Source organism: Erythrolamprus reginae, chromosome Z (genome assembly GCF_031021105.1).
Source record: "Erythrolamprus reginae isolate rEryReg1 chromosome Z, rEryReg1.hap1, whole genome shotgun sequence".
Lineage (NCBI taxonomy): Eukaryota > Metazoa > Chordata > Lepidosauria > Squamata > Dipsadidae > Erythrolamprus > Erythrolamprus reginae.
Window position 1 is genome coordinate 118,700,665 of NC_091963.1, and position 21,241 is coordinate 118,721,905.

The 21,241-nt window shown below is 37.6% G+C and overlaps 1 protein-coding gene across 17 annotated transcripts in view; it reads left to right on the forward strand.

Moving 5' to 3' along the window:
* The first annotated feature begins 478 nt into the window (after positions 1 to 478).
* Positions 479 to 21,241, forward strand: part of PPFIA3 (PTPRF interacting protein alpha 3) — a 50,409-nt gene continuing 29,646 nt past the window's right edge. For 13 of the 17 annotated variants that reach the window (XM_070729690.1, XM_070729673.1, XM_070729676.1 and 10 more), the window contains exons 1-9: positions 479 to 778; positions 10,028 to 10,129; positions 13,223 to 13,387; positions 15,480 to 15,554; positions 18,794 to 18,874; positions 19,771 to 19,989; positions 20,375 to 20,521; positions 20,754 to 20,888; positions 21,067 to 21,150. In XM_070729690.1, the coding sequence (XP_070585791.1) occupies positions 542 to 778; positions 10,028 to 10,129; positions 13,223 to 13,387; positions 15,480 to 15,554; positions 18,794 to 18,874; positions 19,771 to 19,989; positions 20,375 to 20,521; positions 20,754 to 20,888; positions 21,067 to 21,150 (1,245 nt within the window). In that variant the 5' untranslated portion in view covers positions 479 to 541. Of the gene's footprint in view, positions 779 to 7,685; positions 7,746 to 10,027; positions 10,130 to 13,222; positions 13,388 to 15,479; positions 15,555 to 18,793; positions 18,875 to 19,770; positions 19,990 to 20,374; positions 20,522 to 20,753; positions 20,889 to 21,066; positions 21,151 to 21,241 lie in introns of those variants that run through there. The other 4 variants (XM_070729687.1, XM_070729688.1, XM_070729689.1 and 1 more) reach the window with 2 other exon arrangements.

Sequence of the window (21,241 nt, forward strand, 5' to 3'; positions counted from 1 at the left end):
TTAACAGTGAATTATTTGGGAAAATAATTGAATCTTCCGTTCAAGAGGTGCTGAGAAGTTCTTGGTGTAAACCAGGGAGGAAATCATATGGCTTGTTTGATTTTGTTCAGTTTTAACTTCCTGCGGTTCTCATTAGCTTGACCAACAGTGAGGAATGCTGGAAATTGTAGATTATACTACTTGGAGAAGTCCACTTACAGTTCTTGTAGTTCAGCTTAGTCAATGTAATTGTCCCAAATAGCGATAATAGCCCATGGTTTTAAGGAATGGCTTCTTCCATTAATTTCTATTCAGTCAATGCTTTTAATCAAATAGCATGCAATTAAACTTGGGATTCTCATTGTGCAAAATAAATATTCTTATCTTAAACTATTATTCCATTAGTGGCTATTTGAAATGAACAATCTGGTTTGTCTCTTTTTCTACAGATTCTCATTTTCCCAGGTGATATTTTATATTTTTTTATATTTTCAGAATCTAGGGGTACTCTTCTGTTCCTACTAGAGGAGCCCCCAGGGCATCCCTCCCCACTTTACTTGGCATGATGATGTGCGAAGTGATGCCAACCATTAATGAGGACAACCGCCGTGGTTCAGCCTATGGGGCCGACGATGCCAATTTTGAACAACTCATGGTCAACATGTTGAATGAACGAGAAAGGCTACTGGAGACTTTGCGTGACACCCAGGAAAGTTTGGCAACCTCCCAACTCCGCCTGCGTGAATTGGGTCATGAGAAGGAGTCACTTCAGCGTCAACTCAACATTGCCCTCCCACAGGTCAGGAATGGGGATGTGAGAATATAAGCTGGACGGTTACAAGGCTATCTTGGGGGAATTGAGTAGGAGTATCAAAATCTTTGCTGGCTGGAAAAACTGGCATCCAGTGGGTGGGCTGAATGTTCACAGTTTCTGAGGTTCTTTTATAGCTTTGGCAAGATGTAATTGGGTGCTTGCATTAAATAATTCATTCAGTTATTAATTTTAAATATTTTATCCTGCTTTTTACTGGATAGGGCTCCAAGAGGACTGATAGAAATTTCTGAATAACAACAACAAAGCAACAACAACAATAATAATAATAATAATAATGAGCCATTAGTATAATCAGAAAAACAATGACAATTATGTTTGCCCTTCCTGTCTTTCGCATTAGATAGTGGATCATAATGGCCTTCCAAGATGAGTAACAAGCTTGCTTGGTGATGGAGGAGAGAGGAGAAAAAGAACCCTATATTTTTCACATTCCTAAGAGAAGGCAATTATGGCAGTTTACTGCATTGGCTCAGAAGTCTTAGGAGGGAGATAAAATTGCTCAAGACAATTACTCAGAGGGAACTCCCTCTAAAATATGGTTCATTATTTGGAAAAATCAGATAAATCAAAGATGAAATTGGAGGCCAGAACTTTTCATTTGAGGCAGAGAAATGAATCAGTTGAAATGTAAATTCCAAGAATTATTTCTGCACATTGGAATTTCCAATACTTACAGGTTATTTTGTCATTGATTTCAATGAAAAAAACCCCAATGAAAATATATTACTTAGATATGGTTAGAGGAAGTGGGGTAATGAACATTCTCTTCCAGTGCCTCTCTTGATTTCTGTGAAGGACAGAGAATGATCTTGTTGAACAGGAAAAGAGGAAAGCAATGTGTCACTATTCTCTTCCCTGACACACGAAGATCAGCAGATCTGAATGATTTGTATAATTTAGATTTGAAAAGCCACTATAAGGATTTTATTTTCCTTTTTTTTAAGTTGTGACTTGTTCTCAGAAACTGACTGAATAAATCCCAGTAGTTTTCTTGGGAAAGTTTTTCAGAAGTGGGTTGCCATTGCCTTCTACCCAGGCTGAGAGTGACTGGCTCAAAGTCTCCTAGCAGATTTTGTGCCCAAGACAGGAATAGCATTCATAGTCTCCCAGTTTCTAATCTAATACCTTAACCACTACCACTACTAAACTACAGCTCATTGTAAAAGTAGCTAATGACAATTTCCTGGAGTTCAGAGTGAAAGAGATTGAAAAGAATACTGTGGTTTGAGAAGTGGGATTCTTTTTGTTTATTTGGGGGCTCCAATCATAAGTGGTAAGAAAGATTAAATAAATGTTTTGAATTACAGTGATTTCTTTGTTCTACCAGAGGAGTTCAAAGCTACAAAAGTGCAAATCTCCTTGGGCTTAATATACTGTATATTCATACTGTATTTTTGCTAAAGCAAATTTAAGAATATTTAATTTTTGAAAATATCCCATTGGCCTGATGCCACATGTGGGCATATGTTGGGTTGAGCAAGTAAACTATATAACAGCCTTTTCCTTTTAAAGTAATGCATGTATTGATAACTTCTTTTTCATATCTTCTTTTCTTTTGATCTTCTTTTCCTATTAAGGATCTACAGTGCAGTTCCTAGCAATTAGACAGAGCTCTAATACATGAAATGATTTTAGAAGGAAACAAAGGAACTGTAACAGCAAACAGTTTCAAAGCAATAAAATTCAGAAAATGCTTCACAAAATAAGAGTACAGTACTATGATATTATACTTTGAAACTAGGGTGCCAGATACTTGCAAAGGAAAAAAAACAAGACAATGGGACAAGAGGTTAAAGGTGGGAGTAAGATGAGATACAGTATTAATAATTTTTCTTTAGAAACAAAAATTACCATGAAACACTGTGGAAAAATGTACTTATAGCATATTACTTTTTCCAGCATCAAAAAGACTAGTTTTTTAGTCACAATTTTCCAACAAATCTTTATTTATTTTCAAGATCTTTCTATGTTACTGATTCTGTATTAATATAGAATTGACAATGATGCACTTTCCAAACTTCATCATAGAAATGTATGGCAAGGCACGTGATCTACAGACTATAGTGATCATAGATTTGAAAGGGTTGGATTGAAGCCAATTTCTGGAATTAGGAAATAAATAATGTAAATCTAGGCAGTCAGTCTATCGATGTACGATGGAAACAGACAATTTACAGAGCCGTAGTATTAAAAAATTGAATGACTACTTAGAAACAGCATCCTTTTCAGAAGAAAACCACCCCCAAAGAAATTCAAAAAGCTTGACAATTGATTTTAATGCTGTGGCTGTGGGACAGTGGATCTAAGGACAAAAAAAATAGAATATGTTCTCCTTCTGCTGAATATCTGGTAAGTCTGCTTGAAACCAACAGCAAAGAAACTGGCACATTTCTGACAGAAAGTAGTTCCCCACTTATGGCCCCCTGCATTATATAATGGGTATTTTTAATTGGCTTATAGTGAAATAGGAATATCTATGATTACTATAATTCATGGTGGATTTATATCTTCTGGACATATCTACCAAATGGAGATGGAGAATGATAGATCTTGAATATGGTTAATCCTCAAGTTAACAACCACTTATTCAGTGACTGAAGTTACAATGGCACTGAATGGAAGAACTTACAGCTAGTAAATAACTGAAGTTATTTGACAACCTGCCTGCAGTTATAACCACAGAGGCCTTTAGTTCTCCTCATCTGCCTGTGCTACCTGACCTTCAGCTTCTTGCTTTTGCTGCTGACCAAAGATACCAGGCCTGCTCCTGACCACACTAGCTGTTTTCCCAAGATCACACATGGCAGTTTCCTTGTAAGATCAGGGAAAGGTGGTTTCACGTGACAGCCAGCTACCTCATGAAGGACTATGGCGAGCTTGCCTCAGCAGCAAAAAGAAAATCACAAAAATGAGCTGGAATAGCAGAATACAGGTCAGCAGTGGCCTCACACTGAATGGAAATAAGGCCCACGATGGTTGGGACTGGGCTGGGCTCGCTTCCTAAGGCTCAGTGATTTTTCTGCCACACTGCTGGGCCAGGATTGAACTGGGCTTCATGTGGTGCAAAAGGCCTTCCTGGTGTGCTGCAACTCTAGCCTTTCCTCATAGTACAAAGAAGCTTTGTAGTGCAATGTGACATTAGAGTTACAAAAAGCTTGTAACCCCAAAACCAAAGCATACCAAGAAACCCCTGAGCCTCCGCATATACTTTATCTAGCTTTCCTGGGCTTCCATTAAACCATAGCACCCTGTATGGGCCAGCCCAGGCTTCCCTCACCTCTCATTTTCTTCACTTCCCTCACCTCTCATTCTTGCCTCTTGCTGCTTAATGTCCTGTGGGCCTTGGGATTACGGTTGGCAACAGGAAATGCCTAATTTGCCATAGATAAGCATTACTGTCATGTGACTAGGTAATTTACAATCACATTGCTTAGTAACGAAATTCTGGTCCCAATTGTAAGTCGAGCACTACCTGTAAATGTTGATGATATGTGTGAAACTGGATCAAGATCAAGAGGCTATAAAGGAGATGGCAGGATAGAGATATGCTTTTATTCTTGCTTTACAATAAAATAGAATTATCTTGAATATAATTCCTATCTGGTTTACCTCACGAGGTCGACAATAATGGGTCGGCTTTGATAATAACTTTTATTTACATAATACTGAGAAATAAAAGTGTATGCAGATGAAATGGAATTGGTCTGATAGGATTTGAAAAGTGGAAACACAAATATTCTGGATAATTTAATTTATTAAACTTGAATGTTGCCTGATTCCCCTTTAGTTCTACATTTGAGGAGGGATCTGCATGCAAAGAAATGTAATAATCGGGATACACAGCTAAGACTATGCCACTGGTAGTTCTGACATACTTTTGCTCCTACATTTTGTTCTCAAGTCTAGGAGTTTAGAAAATGTAAATTCATCATTTGGGCACAAATTATTATTCAAACAATGATTCTCTAAATATCCTGCAGATTTAATATTTGTATATATGATGCAAGTGCTAATTTAAGGCTACCCAATTTTAATGTGACTATTCATATTTCTTTTCAAAAATATATTATAAGAGGCAAGGAGATATTTATCGTCACAACACAGCATTTTGTAATTGTCAAGTCACTATTACCTGCTGTAGGACTGCTGCCATTTTTAATAAATATTAAATCATTTACATAGTTTTAAAAAGCATGACTTTGTTAAGATCTTGTAAAAGTGAGTACACATTGCCATGTGTATTTTGTGTAAGGAACAATATTTTGCTATTTTATGTTCCTTTTTTGTTTCTTGTGCAATTGAGAAGAAAAAAATATTGGAAGTTAGGAAATCATTATTAGTTTAGAATATATACGTATTTTATTTTTTATTTTTGCAACTGTAGCATAATAACAGGCTGCCTGTATTTTAGCTGTCCTCAATCAGTCAAAAGAATTGTGAGAATTAGCATATAAAATATATGGATGATACCTGACTGCCTACTATTACCACATAATATAGTGATATATGCCCATGTCACACCAACACTCCGCAGTCTGCATTGGTTGTCAATCAGTTTCCGGTCACAATTCAAAGTGTTGGTTATGACCTATAAAGCCCTTCATGGCACTGGACCAGAATATCTCCGGGACCGCCTTCTGCCGCACAAATCCCAGCGACCAGTTAGGTCCCACAGAGTTGGCCTTCTCCGGGCCCCGTCAACTAAACAATATCGTTTGGCGGGACCCAGGGGAAGAGCATTCTCTGTGGTGGCCCCGACCCTTTGGAACCAACTCCCCCCAGATATCAGAGTTGCCCCCACCCTCCTAGCCTTTCGTAAGCTCCTTAAAACCCACCTCTGTCGTCAGGCATGGGGGAATTGACATGTTCCCTCCCCCTAGGCTTATAAAATTTATGCATGGTACGCTAGTATGTATGATTGGTTTTAATTTATGGTGTTTTTTAAATTAACTTAAATATTAGATTTGTTTTACATTGTATTGTTATTGCTGTGAGCCGCCCCGAGTCTGCGGAGAGGGGCGGCATACAAATCTGATTAAACTAAACTAAACTAAACTAAACTAAACTAAACTAAACTAAACTAAACTAAACTATATTTGACTATTAGCCATAAAGCTTCTGAAAATCTACAAAGCTGCCATTTTACATGTGGTCCCCAACATCTAAGATGGAAATGAGTGGCTTGACTGGAATTTTGAGGATGTCAGGCTGAGCACCCCCACCCCCTCCTCAATTTCCCATCACCACCACATGCCTTGCTCCAAATTAAATCCAAACATTCTGGATATGGAAGAGACTTTAGAAGCTTTTGCTAAGGAAAAATAATGTAAAGAAGAAAATCTGGCTGTAGGATTTAAGATTCTTATTTCTGAGTTTTAAAACATTGGAATAATTATCAAAAGCATAATTTAAAGCACACTATAGTATGTTCCTCACATTTGCTGGATTTGACTTGTTTGGATAGCAGTTTTTTACACATAAAAAAAAATAAAGCAAAGCATTTCATTGTAACTGTCTTAGGCTGTTGCCTTCACTACAAAATGCAATGTTTCATTTTTATATAGTAAAAATAAAATAGTTTTAATATTTAATCAGCTTTTGAATCAATATATTTTCAGAAGGTATCAAAGTGGTTAAAGGATTTCAGATGTCCAGTAAGGTTAAAATAAAAAAAATATGGAGAAAATTTCATGCATTTTATTTAAATTCATGTTGTATTGCATTTAAACAGTATTAAATTGGCTTAAAGTAGTTCTAATATATAGAATGCACATATCTTGATATAGATATAGGCACTAAAATAATAAAAACAATAAACCTGATAATGCCCATCATTTATACAAAAGAAATAATTTAATATTAATAATAGCAGGTTAACTGCACTTTGTTTCTTACCACTCTCTTTGCATCCTTCCACATGAAAGGTTCTGTGTGATGCTAAATCAAGCATGTCAAACTAAATAGGGAAAGGAAATAAAAAAATAATGCAAAATAATCTCTTTGCAGTGGAGAAATGGATTGGTAATAACGTGAGTGAAATTCAGCCATAATAAACATTAAATGTCACAGACAAATGCAGAATCAATTAATATGTGAGGAGTAAACAGGCAGGCCATGATAAGAAGGGATACTAAACTAGAATTGTTGGATATATGAATTGTATATAAATCAGTATGGAACAAATTACAAACATATTGTTTGAACGTGCTTTCTTTATTCCATTCATAAGTTTAAATCAGAGTGACATTTGAATTACATAATAAGCAAACTCTGGCTATCTTCAAATCAAACAGATTAATATGAATTCACAGCTGAACAAAAGAAAGAACAACCAGTGATTTAGACTCAGTAGGTTTAGCTCTTATAGTGTGTCAGTATTGTTGAATTACTTCATCATATTAACAGCAGTGTATTAAATATGTGACAGTCTAATAGGGATATCTGCAAGGAAGGATTAAAAAAAGTCAAGATAGTAGCTCCATGATCAACAGAGTGGAGCTTCATTCACACAATTGCACCTGCCATCTTGATATTTTTTTACTAACTCTGGGGAATTTCTTCTTAAAAGAGAAGTTTCTGAAGAACAACACTGCACATTAGTGCAAGCCCCTGAGGATATCTACATGGCAGTTTTTGAATTGTGATCAAAATTGATCAGAATTTCTGTTGCTAAGCAAGGTGGATGCTAAATGAGTTGCACCTGATGTTATAGCCTTTCTTTTCACAACTGTTAAGTGAATCATTATAGTTGCTAAGTGAATCATGTGGCCATTAGGCTAATCCAAATTCCACACCTGACTCTGCTTTTTGAAAGCTGGCTGAGAAAATCAGCAAATGATGATCACATGAGTCTGGGATGCAACGTTATAAATTCATGCTGATTGCCAAACATCCAAATTTTCATCCTGTGACTGTAGGAATGCTGGTGATTGTAAGTATGAAGGCTGGTTTTAAGTCACCTTTTTCAAAGCAGCTGTAACTTTAAATGGTCAATATATGAATGAAACAGTTGCAAGCATGTTTTGTAAAAGAACAAGTGATCTCTATGAAGAAAGGATGTGCAAATGAATACATCAGTAATGTAATGTGCTAAATATGTACAGAGTACATACTCTGTAAATGACATTTGTCAAATGTATCCAAAGGCATAAGGGGCAGGAGAGACATTGGACTCTTCATGAAGTGGAACAAATTCTGTTTTAAAGCACACCATTATAAACAATCGTATTTTAGCACTGCAAACAAGTAATTGCCAAAAATGTTAATAGAAACATTCTGGGGATATTGTTTTCTGTATTAGTACCAATAATTTTCTTCAGCAACGTGTAAAAATGATTCTGTTACATTTAGCAACCTAACTACAATGCCAGCATGCTTTTCTTTGGGAAATAGACTAACATTTTGGTTTGATGATTCTGCTGGAACTTCTAAAGCACTATAATAATACATTAATTTGAAATAACTAACTTTTTCAACCCAGTGCCCTCTAAGTACACTGAACTACAGCCATTATTTCTAGTTGAGAAAGAAAAGAAACTAAAGACAGTGTTCTATTTTACTGTACCTTCATTACATAATAGCCCAGAACAGATCAAGCAGAAAACCATGATTAGATCTGACTTTTAAAGAGACTAAGCAATGACTTAAGGGTAACTCTACTTAATCTTTTCTCTCACCATTGTTGTCTTGAATCTATCTTTCTAGAACTAAACACTACTTAGATTTTGGCCATTGCTTGGAAAAATATGTATAATACAGGTATCAGTCATTATGCTATAAGCATAGTAGTTTAACCTTATATGAAAATAAAGAAGGCAAAATTTTGGTTTTTTACAGTAGTACTTAATGAAAAAAACATACATGTTGATACTCCAATCTGACTTTTCTCTCATTTTTTTTTGCCTGTGTTGCTTTAATAGATGGATTCACACATTATGCTTAACCCATGAAAAATGGTTGGACATATCTTTGAACTCAGTTACTTTATCTGGCAAAATATAGTTTTGTTATAACACCATGCATGAGACAGTGAATGGTGGTTTACACAATAAACAAAATATTGTTTAAAAACAATTATTGTTTACTTGAGTGTGTGAATCCTGCCAATAGTTTTTAGGACATTATTGATCCCACTTTTTCTATGTACTATATTAGACTGGGGTGGATCTTTAAAAGTTGACCTCACTGCTTTAGAAAGAGTAGGCTACTTTCCCTAATCAAAGCATGAACCTTTCCTTTAAATTAGCAAACTTGGTCTATATGCCTGTCTGTTTCTATCTAGTGGCTGAAGGAAGTACTGACCCAAATGAAAATTCAATTAGAAAACTCAACTGTTGGTATGCAGGATATTGTTAAACATAATTTTGTATAGATCCCAGAATTTCAAAACAAAACAAACACCTTTATTCATTCCATTCAAACATCTAATGTTAGATATACAACCCATTTCCTTGGACTGCTATATAGGTAATCTTTCAATTACAATAATTTGTTTAGTGACTACAACATCACTGAAAAAAGTAACTTACAACTGATCCTCTTACTGACAATTGTTGAAGCACCCTTGTAATCAGGTGATCAAAATTCAGACGCTTGGCAAACAATCTGGATCCAAGCGTCACATGATCACAGTTTATGACTTCAGATGACTTCTGACAAGCAAAGTAAATGGAAGAAGCCAGATTCATTTTATAAACCACATGATTCAATAACTGCAGTGATTCATAGAACAACTATGGCAAGCAAAAAAAAAAAAGTCACAGTTCTGGTTGTAAATTGAATACTACCTGTGAATGTGATCATTAGATTCCTATGTATCTTTGTTTAAACCTTTCTTCATTGTTATATAATTCTGCATTATGGGACATTTTGCTTTTTTATTCTTTGTACCCACTTCAAATCTTTGACTTACTTACTGGCCCTATTTGTATGTTCTGGTTAAACTCTAAATTTATAATCAAGGCCAAGTTGCTTAAGCTGAGTTCCAGAGCTGTGTGCACTTCCAGAGAAAGACATTCAAGAGTTCCAAAGCTGCCAGAAAATTGTATTATAGAATAGGCCAGAAAAATAAAAAATGGGATATTTTCTCTATGTTCCAGGGATTTATTCAAGGAGATCAATATACTATAACATGTACAATCAATGCATGACATGAGAGTCTCTGTCTCCCTTTCCATGCTTCTCTTTACCACAACGATTTGTTTTTTCTACTAGGAATTTGCAGCACTTACTAAGGAGTTGAATTTATGTAGGGAACAACTGTCAGAGCGTGAGGAGGAAATCTCAGAACTAAAGGCAGAACGGAACAACACAAGGGTAAGATCCACAAGGAATGCAAAATGATGTTTTTCCAATTTTATTTTGTACTCTGGAATTTTCCAGATTCTAGTATATTAATTGGTAATATTAATAATATTAATAAAAATAACAACAACAGCAACAACAACAGAGTTGGAAGGGACCTTGGAGGTCTTCTAGTCCAACCCCCTGCTTAGGCAGGAAACCCTACACTACTTCAGACAGATGGTTATCCAACATCTGCTTAAAAACTTCCAGTGTTGGAGCATTCAAAACTTCTAGAGGCAAGCTGTTCCACTGATCAACTGTTCTGACTGTCAGGAAATTTCTCCTTAGTTCTAAGTTACTTCTCTCCTTGTTTAGTTTCCACCCATTGCCCTCAGGTGCTTTGGAGAATAGGTTGACTCCTTCTTTGTGGCAACCCCTGAGATAATGGAAGATTGCTATCATGTCTCCCCTGGTCCTTCTTTTCATTAAACTAGCCATGCCCAGTTCCTGCAACTGTTCTTCGTATGTTTTAGCCTCCAATCCCCTAATCATGTTTGTTGCTCTTCTCTGCATTTTTTCTAGAATCTCAATATCCTTTTTGCATTGTGGCAACCAAAACTGAACGCAGTATTCCAAGTGTGGCCTTACCAAGGCCTTATAAAGTGTTATTAACACTTCACGTGATCTTGATTCTATCCCTCTGTTAATGCACCTAGAACTGTGTTGGCTTTTTTGGCAGCTGCTGCACACTGCTGGCTCATATTTAAATTAGAACTCCACTAGAACTCCAAGATCCCGCTCACAGTTAGTACTGATGAGCAATGTACCACATATTCTGTACCTGTGCATTTTGGGTTTTTTGCCTAAATGTAGAAACTTACTTTTTTCACCATTGAATTTCATTTTGTTAGATAGTGCCCATTGTTCACGTTTTGTCAAGATCCTTCTGTATTTTGCGCCTATCTTCTGGAGTGTTGGCTATTTCTACCAGTTTGATATCATCTGCAAATTTAATAAGTTTCCCATCTATCCCCTCATCCAAGTAATTGATGAAGATGTTGAAAAGTACTGGGCCTAAAACAGAGCCTTGGGCTATTCCACTGCATACATCCCTCCATGTAGATGTAGTTCCATTGAGCACTGCACGTTGAGTGCAGTTAGTTAGCCAATGATATTAAATGATAGCTTTTCCAGGGAAGGGCTACCACACTGTGGGCGTGGCTTATGCAAGACACCCTGCATTTGCTTTCAACATCTTGCAATTCAAATTGGGTGCTCTGGGGTGGAGCTCCATTTTTGCTTCCTCACTGTGTCCCCCCCCCCCCCCATCTAGGCAGTAGCCCATCCCTGGCTTTGCCCAAATTCAGCCTACTACTTTCATATAACTACAAGTGAGTTCCTCCCACTTCAGACCGGTTTGCCTGAACTGGTAGTACTAGTGACCCGCTGGTGACATCCCAATGACATCGCAGAACTGATTCGGTCAGTGCTGGTCCTTGAGCGCTGCCATCTTTTTTTTTTTAAAAAAAATGTAAAATATTTTTTTGAATTTATTTTTTCTTCTAGGCATTTCCAGAAGCTGCATTTCCAGTACTGTGCTTGCAGTTGCCATCTTGGTTTTGGCTTCTTTTTAAAGTTATTTTTTGTTATCATTTTAGTTTTATTTATTTTTCTTCTGAGCATGTGCAGGAGCCAAGTTTCCAGCACTATGAATGTGGTCACAATCTTGTTTTCAGCTTTTTAAAACAATATATTTATTTTTTTCATATTTTTTGGCATTAAGTATACACGCGCATAGTTGCGCAGGATAGGAGGAAGTGAACCATCAGCAAAATAAGTTAGAACCCACCCTGGCTTATAACTAATATATTTATTGATATAAAACACTTTTCCTCAAAATGGATGGTTTACATATTCCATGTATTTTGTTAGATTACTTTGGTGTTCTACGTTATTGATAGTATATGATCCTGAACATCACTCTAAATAACTGGACTAAAGCCTTGTACACGGTCAAATTTCCCTTCTCATTATGTTATTTCATTATATATAATTGTGCAAATGCACTGGTAAAATGCTAAATTAATTTTCATGCAGCTATGTGTACATGTAAAAGGAGATTTTGCAATTAGTAATGTTTATTATTTATTTTACTTATTAATTGTTCATTAAATTTGTCTGTTACTTTAATTTTCATTAAGAAATTGTCTTCTTGTTTGCTCCCCATTCTTAGTCTCCTATCAGAGTAGAAATTACTCCTTCTCCTTCCAAAAGCTACTTCCTCCCCATCAGAATCTGAAAGCAAAACTGCCTTTCTGTCCTTGCTGTTTGAAAACGCCATCATTATCTACTTATGGAAATGGATATTTGAAAAGAGGGAAGATTGAAAAATAAATTAACATTTGTGCAGAGTCCTGCAAGTCTGAAGATGATGGCAATGACTGTCCTATCCCAGGATACAATTATATGAAGGGATAATTTTGTTCTTTATTAAATGAGACTTGCAAACATGTGCTTGTACTATAGAGACAAGTTCTTCTCCAAGTTTAGCAAGAGTTCCAAATCAAAAGCTTTCAAGAGATGTAAATGAATGTGGCAGGCAGGAGAATAGTCAAGTGGAATCTGAGGTCAGAGCTTGTAGCCGATTTGTCAGCTGGCCAGGTTCAATGCCAGGATTGGGAAGTTCGTGAGTCAAGGCGCACAGAGTGGGAGTTAATGGGTAATAGTTGTCAGTGGAAAACTTGGGCTTTTACAGTAGTAGAAGCAATCCGGTTAAAGTTGAGACTCTTTCTGTGTGAACAATCTTGCAGCACACTTTTGCTTTTCTCTATTTGCAGCCTGCCAAGGTCTTTTTTGGGTAGGGACAGTAATTCTGTACCCTCATCATCAGATGCAATGGCAGTTTGTTGGCTGATTGGCCTACCTCCTTTGCCTTCCCAAACAGCAATCTGATTGTTTTTGTCGAAATGGAGCTGCCTGCTCCTTTCTATCAGCACTTTGGGAGCTGGCTCTGGAGCTGACTGCTTGTTGTGGGTTCCCTCCTCTGACTCTGAGTCTGAATCCACTGTGATAGAATTGTATCTTCCTCAGTCTTTCATCTTATTCCTGTCTGCTTCTCCTTAGCTCCTGTTGGAACATCTAGAATGCCTAGTATCACGACACGAGCGTTCCCTTCGCATGACTGTAGTGAAACGTCAAGCTCAGTCCCCAGCTGGAGTCTCCAGTGAGGTGGAGGTGCTGAAGGCTCTCAAGTCACTCTTTGAACATCACAAAGCTCTGGATGAAAAGGTGAAAAAATTATTGACTGGGAGAACTGGGAATGCTTGGCTTTTAAAGACACGAGAGCTTTACATGTACTGTCCTGAACATTTCCTTCATTATTAGTGAGAGTGTTTCTGGCTAAAATTCATGTTAGAAGTCTTCACTATGTGAAGCAGCACATAGGGGATTAATTATTTTGAATTGTTCTCAAGATGCAAAACTGAATTGGCTGAAGATTCAAGCAGAGGCACGAGGCAGAGACAATGAATGAAGCATAGGGCAGAAAGGCATAACTATTATTTCTTTTTTTTAAAAAAATGTTTATTAAAATTTTTTACAGTATTGAAGGATAATTTCAACTGAAATCAGAAAGAAATGTAAATTCAAAATGTGAAAAAAAATAAGAAAAATAGTAGAGGAAAGAAAAGAGATAGAAAAAAATATGGAAAGAAGTGATTCCCAGTCTTCCTTGCAACAAGTACAAGCAAGTTAATATTTCTCCACCTCCTACGAGGTTACATACATAATTCCCTTCTTTCCAAATCATACCTTACCCATTCACACATCTAAAAATCATTATAGTTTTTATCTAAATGTTGATAAAAATCCATACAGAGTTTCCAGAGTTTTATAGAAATAATTTTCATTTTAACTTTGATCAAGTCAACTTTATAGTCTGTTCTAACAATCTTAATCTTTAATTCATCAAGTTGCTATTGTGGGATTAAATTTCCATTCAAGCTTTTCTTCCTCTTCAATGCTTTAGAAATCTTTTTTTAAATCCAGCAATAAGTCCTTGAAAAGTCCTTTTTCAATTTATAATTTTTAATTCCAATGTGATCATCTGTTTTGTATTCCTTTTTCAAAATTTTCCAATATTTCTACATCAGAATAATTTTTTTCGCCTCTTCATTCTATCTATCTATAAATTCTTCCATCTACTTCTCCTTCCCATCTTTTCTTTAGAAACTTCTTCAAAAATTGCATTTACAAATGCAGAAAATAGTGCTGTCAGTTTAGGTATTTTTGCCGCTCGTCAAAGATCACTTGAAATGTCTCAAATGTCTTACCTTTATCATTTTGTAAATTTTACTTTTTATTTTTTCTGCTTGGAATTTTAGTCACCACTAGTGCCCATTTCTGTACTCATGAAACCTCATGTTTCTTTGATCCTACTTTCAACTTTCCACCAGTGATCTCTTTCCTAATAGATTAAACAACTCATGTTCTCACAAAAATGTTTTTTGGGTACTCAGTATCTGAAAAGAAATAGCAAAAGTCCTAATACAGGTAGTTCTTGACTTACAATCATTCATTTAGTGACCATTCAGAGTTACAATATCACTGAAAAAGAAATGAAAATGAAAATGTTTCACACTTATAAGTTGCAGCATTACCATAGTCATATGATCCAAATTTGGACATTTGATAACTAACTCATATTTATGAAAGTTTTAGTGTCCTGGAGTCATGTAATAACCTTTTGCGAACTTCTGACAAAGTCATTTGGGAAGCCAGATTTATTTGACAGTCATGTTAAAATTGGTAAAATGAGGACCCAGATTGTTGGGGGACTCTGTAAATTCCTGTAGAGGGCTATAAACCACTGTAAATCTAAGTGCTAGTGGTATTGCTAAAACTTCCTTAATTTATATTTTTATTTATTTTATTTTATTTTATTTTATTTGTTATACTCTAAACTGTTCAAACTGTTCATTAATTCTTTTTTGGGATGAAGTATAGTTAGGTTATGTCATATTCACCATATAGCTTTTCAAACTTTTTTGGGGGGAAGAGCTCTTTTAACTATGAAATCATTATAAATCCAAAGTGAGGTTAGATAAACCCTTAAAAAGGCTTCACCAGAGTTTAGTGGCTTTCTTTGTCTCTCAGGGCACAAACCTGCAGGATGAATGCTGTCTTTTATTTTGTGAAAGCAGCTATATGGCTCAGGAGGATAATTTCTTGTACTTTCCTTGTTCGGAGAGGTTGTCCATAAGTCATCACCACAGTGGCATCTCTGGTGCTTCAGAGATATCTAGTTCACCATTTTCTCACCTGGAAGTCCAGCTATTCCTTTATTACTTCACTAATTGTAACTATTTCTGATTCATTGCAGGTTCGAGAACGGTTGCGAGTAGCATTAGAACGTGTTGCAGTATTAGAGGAGGAGCTGGAAATATCTAATCAAGAGGTAAGAAAGAGATCTTGTTTCTTATCTTCAGGGATATTATGGGCATCTAAAGAGTACTTCAGAAATACTTTATCATACAAATGTAATCTGGGGAGTCTTTGCATATCAGTGATTGCATGTGAGAAATCAGTGATTTCACAAGAGAATTGTGTCTTTGGAGATTTTATTGTGAATATAGTGGAAGTCAAGATAGGACATAAATGTAAGTTGGGCTATTGCCCAAGGTTTATTAATTGAAAACAAGTTATTTAATATTTGCATTGTTTTTCCAGGGGTCCAAATTTAATACTCAGGCCCAGGTGTTCACTCTTTGAACTTGGCGAACGTTTTTTTCCTCGGGTGCTGAAAGAGTGAGGGCAGGCGCTATCGCATATGCACGAGTGCCCACACCCATAATTCAATGCCTGGGGAGGGCGAAAACAGCTTCCCCCATGCCCTGGTGGTCCCTTGGAGGTTGGAAATGACCTGTTTCCCGACTTTTGGTGGGCTCAGTAGGCTTGTGTTTGGCCCTCCCCAGGCTCCAGTAGGCTTGTGTTTGGCCCTCCCCAGGCCCTCCCCAGGCTCCAAAAATTCCCTCCCCCATCACCCTGAAGGCCCTCTGGAAGCCAAAAATTCCCTCCCAGACCCTCTGTGAGCCAAAAATCAGCTGGCCTGCACACATGCACATTGGAGCTGAGCTAGGGCAATGGCTTGTGTGCCAGCAGATATGGCTCTGTGTGCTACCTGTGGCACCCGTGCCATAGGTTTGCCATCACTGCTATAGACTTTAGAGGACAGTTCGTTTCTTGCACTAAACCAGTGGTGTTACTTAAGTTCTGGATCCACCCCACACAGTGCTTTCATCTGGCCCACGGGGCTATCCTGGAAACAGTAAAGGACCAGCCTGTGGTCCTCTGCCAGCAAAACCTCACTTGCAGAGGTTTGTAGGAGGCCATCGCAACCGAAAACAGAACTCGCAAGGGCTGTAAGCTGTACTCCCAAGCTCCATTTTCACTGGCAGAGGGTTGCAGGAGGTCATCACAGCCAATCAGAGCCGTCACAGCCATTGTAGCTGATTAAGTGGTTCTGCCCCAGATGCCTAATGGATCCTAAAGGCTTCCAGAAGGAGGTTGGGGAGATACCTGACTCCCTTGTCCACAAGCTGCTGAGTCTCTAGTGGCTGCCTGGAATAAGGCGGCATCTGGGACACTGGACTGGATTATGCCTTTGCAACCTCTCCGCAGTGGTAGATCCAGGAGAGCTCTCTGGTTTACGAAGGAGCTCCAGGAGATGAAGTGCCAGAAGAGACATCTAGAGGGACACTGGAGGACCAGTACCTCCAAATCTGATCAAACACTTCTTGGAGCCTTTATTAGGACTTATTTAGTGGTGATAGGGATGGCAAAATGCTCACATTTTTCTGCATTTATTGCATCTGCAGATTCATGTCCAGACGCCCTTTTTAGGGTGACTCATTCCCTCTTTAATGTAGAGAGAATGGAGGAGCATTGCAGGATAGAGCTGAGTAATTTGTGCAGTTTCTGTCGGATAAAGTCGTTCGGTTTCGGATGGACCTGGACTCTGATCGGGCAATTTTGACTGTGATGATAGAGTTAGGTCTTAATCCCATTGTGTGGGATAAATTTGAATCTGTGATTCCGGAGGAAATGGAAAATGTAGGAGCGATGAGTTCCTCCACTTGTCAGTTGGACCCATGTCTCTCCTGGCTGTTTTCGGCCAGCAGACGACGGGGTGGGTAGGTAACATGAGGCTGGCTCCAGGCATTAGTTAATGCATCCTTGAGTGAGGGGTCCTTTCCGCAATGGTTAAAGGAAGTGGTTGTGTGACCCCTTCTCAAGAATAATGTTTTATACTGTATGTTATAATTATCCTTTGTCATGGCCACATCATCATCTGGTGAATAAGGTCACATTTTGTAATGCTTTCTGTTGTATGTTCTTTTCTTGAAAATATAACATTCACATGGAATTTGAGATTTAGGAACAATAACAAGACATATCACTGTTTAGTTTTCTAAATGAGCTCTTGATCATTGATTATCTTGGCTTATTTGGAAGAACTGAAGTGGTGAGTGAATGCATTTTTGTGTGAATGTTGCCACTGACCGTAAAAGACCTTGCATTTGCAATATCTGGCTGTTGGAGGCAGTCATCTGTCCATTCCAGAAGAATCCACTTTCTTTAGATATTCATATTTTAGGTAACAACTGTTCAGTCACAAATAGCCTTTTTGAGCAAGATGCTTGAGAGGTTGGAATTTGTGCAGCTGCAGATATTTTTGGAGGACACCAATTGTCTTGGCCTTTTTCAGTTCAGTTCTTCAGTTTTGAGATAGATAGGGAGATAATCCCTTATAGAAAAAAGACAGAAGGAATGCACTTTCACTGATCCTGCTTGAACTCTTAGGGGCTTTTGATTTCCACTACATATTGAAATTGATATTCTTGTAGACCCTCTCTGGGAGTTATTTTAAAATAATTATACTCTAAATTTCAGGATGATTTCATAGGGCATTGGGTTATGGTACTATTACAACGCCTGATAGTTATATCATGGGTGCCAGAAGGCACTAGTTTATTACAATCTGGGAACTGACCATATTAACTTTGAACAGATCATGGTTACATAAAATCTTGACATGGTCCTTTGCAGTGATGGATTCCTGCTGTCCATACCGGTGCGCTGCCCACACATCTTTATTTATTTATTAATTAGATTTGTATGTCACCCTTCTCCGAAGATTCCGACGACATCGCAACATTTTGTGTGTTTGCATGTGCACGCAAAAAAATTGCTGAAAATCAGTCATGTGCATGCACCCTCTCACAGTTTTTGTTTCTGTGCATGTGCAAATTAGTAAAAAAAAATTGCGCTGCACATGGACTGGGAAAGATAGTGGAGCTATCGTGCACAAATTGCGCAATTGGCGGGCCACCACCGGACTACTGCATCAGGGTTTATTGGTAGGACCCCATCTCTAGTCCTATGGATGAATGTTGTCAGAGAATCTAGATGAAAATTCATGGTAATGAAACAGTGTGGACACAGCATTTTTTGCTGGAACATACAAGTACCGTAGTAATAAGTATGTAATGTTGGCAATATATTCTCCATACTAAAAGAATCTTCGCTGCTGCTGAAAGGGCTGTCCTGTATCTATTTCTTATTCATTAAAATTAATTTTATGCAATTCTACATATCTCACTTTTTAAAATTTAATTGCCTCTTTCCAATCTGCAGTCTCTTTCTCTTCGAGAGCAGCTTGCCCGACGCCGATCTGGCTTAGATGATTCCAGCAAAGAAGGAGATGGCCAACTATGTGTAAGCAGATCTGGAAGGAAAATTTGAGGGAAAGCAGAGAAGGATAGTTGAAAAAATAGTGAAATGGCATTATAGGACTTTCTACTGAAATGGTTTAGGACTTCCTGCCTGAGCAAAGGTCAGATTAGAAGACTGCCAAAGGCCTTTGCCAACTCTATTATTTTTTTAAAGTATAGAGCAATACTTTAAAAAGTTGGTTAGATCAAACACACATATTCATTGTGCTCTTCTATGGAGACATTTTAAATTTTTATTGGGTTATGAAAACCTCTTATATGGCAATTGTGAGATATTTTGTCTTTTGAATATGCCTAATTGCTCTGGACATTTTTCTATTTAAGTTCCTTCTTGTTCTTTAGGCAGCCTTGCTTCCTCCTAACAACATGTTTCACTAATGTTTCACTAAACATTAGGGTTTCTGGAATTGCAAAAAGACTGGAAATTACCCCTAGCTTTATGTTAGTGTGCTTCATGTGGGAAAGTCAAAAGGAGATTATAAAATGTTAGTTTAACATGTGAGTCAGACTGTGTGTAGATAAGGTGGAAGTGTTGGTTCTGCCAATACAAATATAATAATAATAATAATAATAATAATAATAATAATAATAATAATAATAATTTATTAGATTTGTATGCTGCCTCTCTCCGAAGACTCTAATCTAATCATATAAATGAGATTTTTTTTAAAAATTACCTCTGCCTCCCCAGAAATGTCACTGATTTAAGCTAGGATCATTATTATATTTTTGCATACAGAGCATGATCATTATACGTAATTTATAGACCTCACTTATGCACTGAACGTGAAGATTGGGGGAGGAAGGAAATTGAATGTTTACATCAATCAGGATTAACTCATAATGCATGAATCTCTTTTTACTTTCTTTATTCTTTAGGCCAATGGATCTGGGGCACTTGATTTGGGACGTGGGGGTCGGGAATCTGAGCTAGAAGAGGTTTTGGAGCGCCAGAGAGGAGAACTATCCCAGTTGAAAGAAAGACTTACCATGCTCTGTCGGCAGATGGCAGAGCTGGAAGAAGAGTTAGCCACAGCCCAACGAGATGTTATTAAGTCTGAAGAAATTAATGCCAAGCTACAAAGAGATCTCAAGGAGGTAAAAAATAATTGGTATTCCATTGTACTTTATGGCAGGTTACCTCTTATCTAGATCAAGTGTTTCATCTGACCTCTTTTGGGTATCCTGAAAGTGCATCTTCCCAGTTAATATGATGAAAGAGTAAAATCTTTGGGAATTGCAATCTAAACCTATCAAGAGGGCACTAGGTAGATAGGTCTGCAATAAAAAAAATACTCCATATAATCCTCATTTCACTGACCTTGGAAGAATAGAAGACTGAGTCAACCTTGAGCTGATGAGAATTGAACTGCCGAGCTCCTGGCAATTGGCAGTCAGCAGAATTAGCCTGCAATGCTGCATTTTAACCATTGTGTCACCAAGACTCTTATCCTTTCCTTCTCTCATGTGGCATGGGAAACAGGCATTAGCTCAACGAGAAGACATGGAGGAACGAATTACCACTTTAGAAAAACGTTACTTAAGTGCTCAGCGGGAGGCAACATCCCTTCATGATGTCAATGACAAACTAGAAAATGAGTTGGCCAGTAAGGAATCTCTCTATAGACAAGTGAGTGCCTACTTTTACTTTTTTGTCATTCTATTTATTACTATTATTGGCTCCAGTATCTCCTTGTTAATGTCTGGTTGACCTTAATGTGCATATCCTGCAATTGGTAATTACCCATTTTCCTCCCTGGTTCTCCATGCATACTGCTAGTGGGTAATACTCAGGTATGACGATTCACCATGCAGGGTTTGTTTCTTGACAACCCCTTAAAAGTATTTATTTATCTGTATAGAGCGAAGAAAAAAATAGGCAGCTACAAGACTGGCTGGAAGATGCCAAGCAGAAACTTCAGCAGACACTTCAGAAGGCTGAGACTTTACCTGAGATAGAGGCCCAGTTGGCACAGCGAGTAGCTGCCCTTAACAAGGTACTGTGTGCAAAATAGGGAAGAAATTTAATATGCTATCATGAGGTGTAGGTTGTAAGGTCAACCAATGGAAGACTGATTGCTGGTGTTGGAGGAGAAGTGAAAATTGGGGAGGTGGGAGGATTTTGAGTTCTAAAACAAAATATGACTTAATTCTCTCATTCACTTCCTTATCTAGGCAGAGGAGAGGCACGGCAATTTTGAAGAGCGTTTGCGTCAACTTGAAGCCCAACTGGAAGAAAAGAATCAGGAGCTCCAGCGGGTGAGGGCATGAATAAAAAAAACAGATAAAATTAGATGGGTACAAGAAGCGCCAGACTATTGCTGATGAGCTATGGTTCTGTGCACATGTA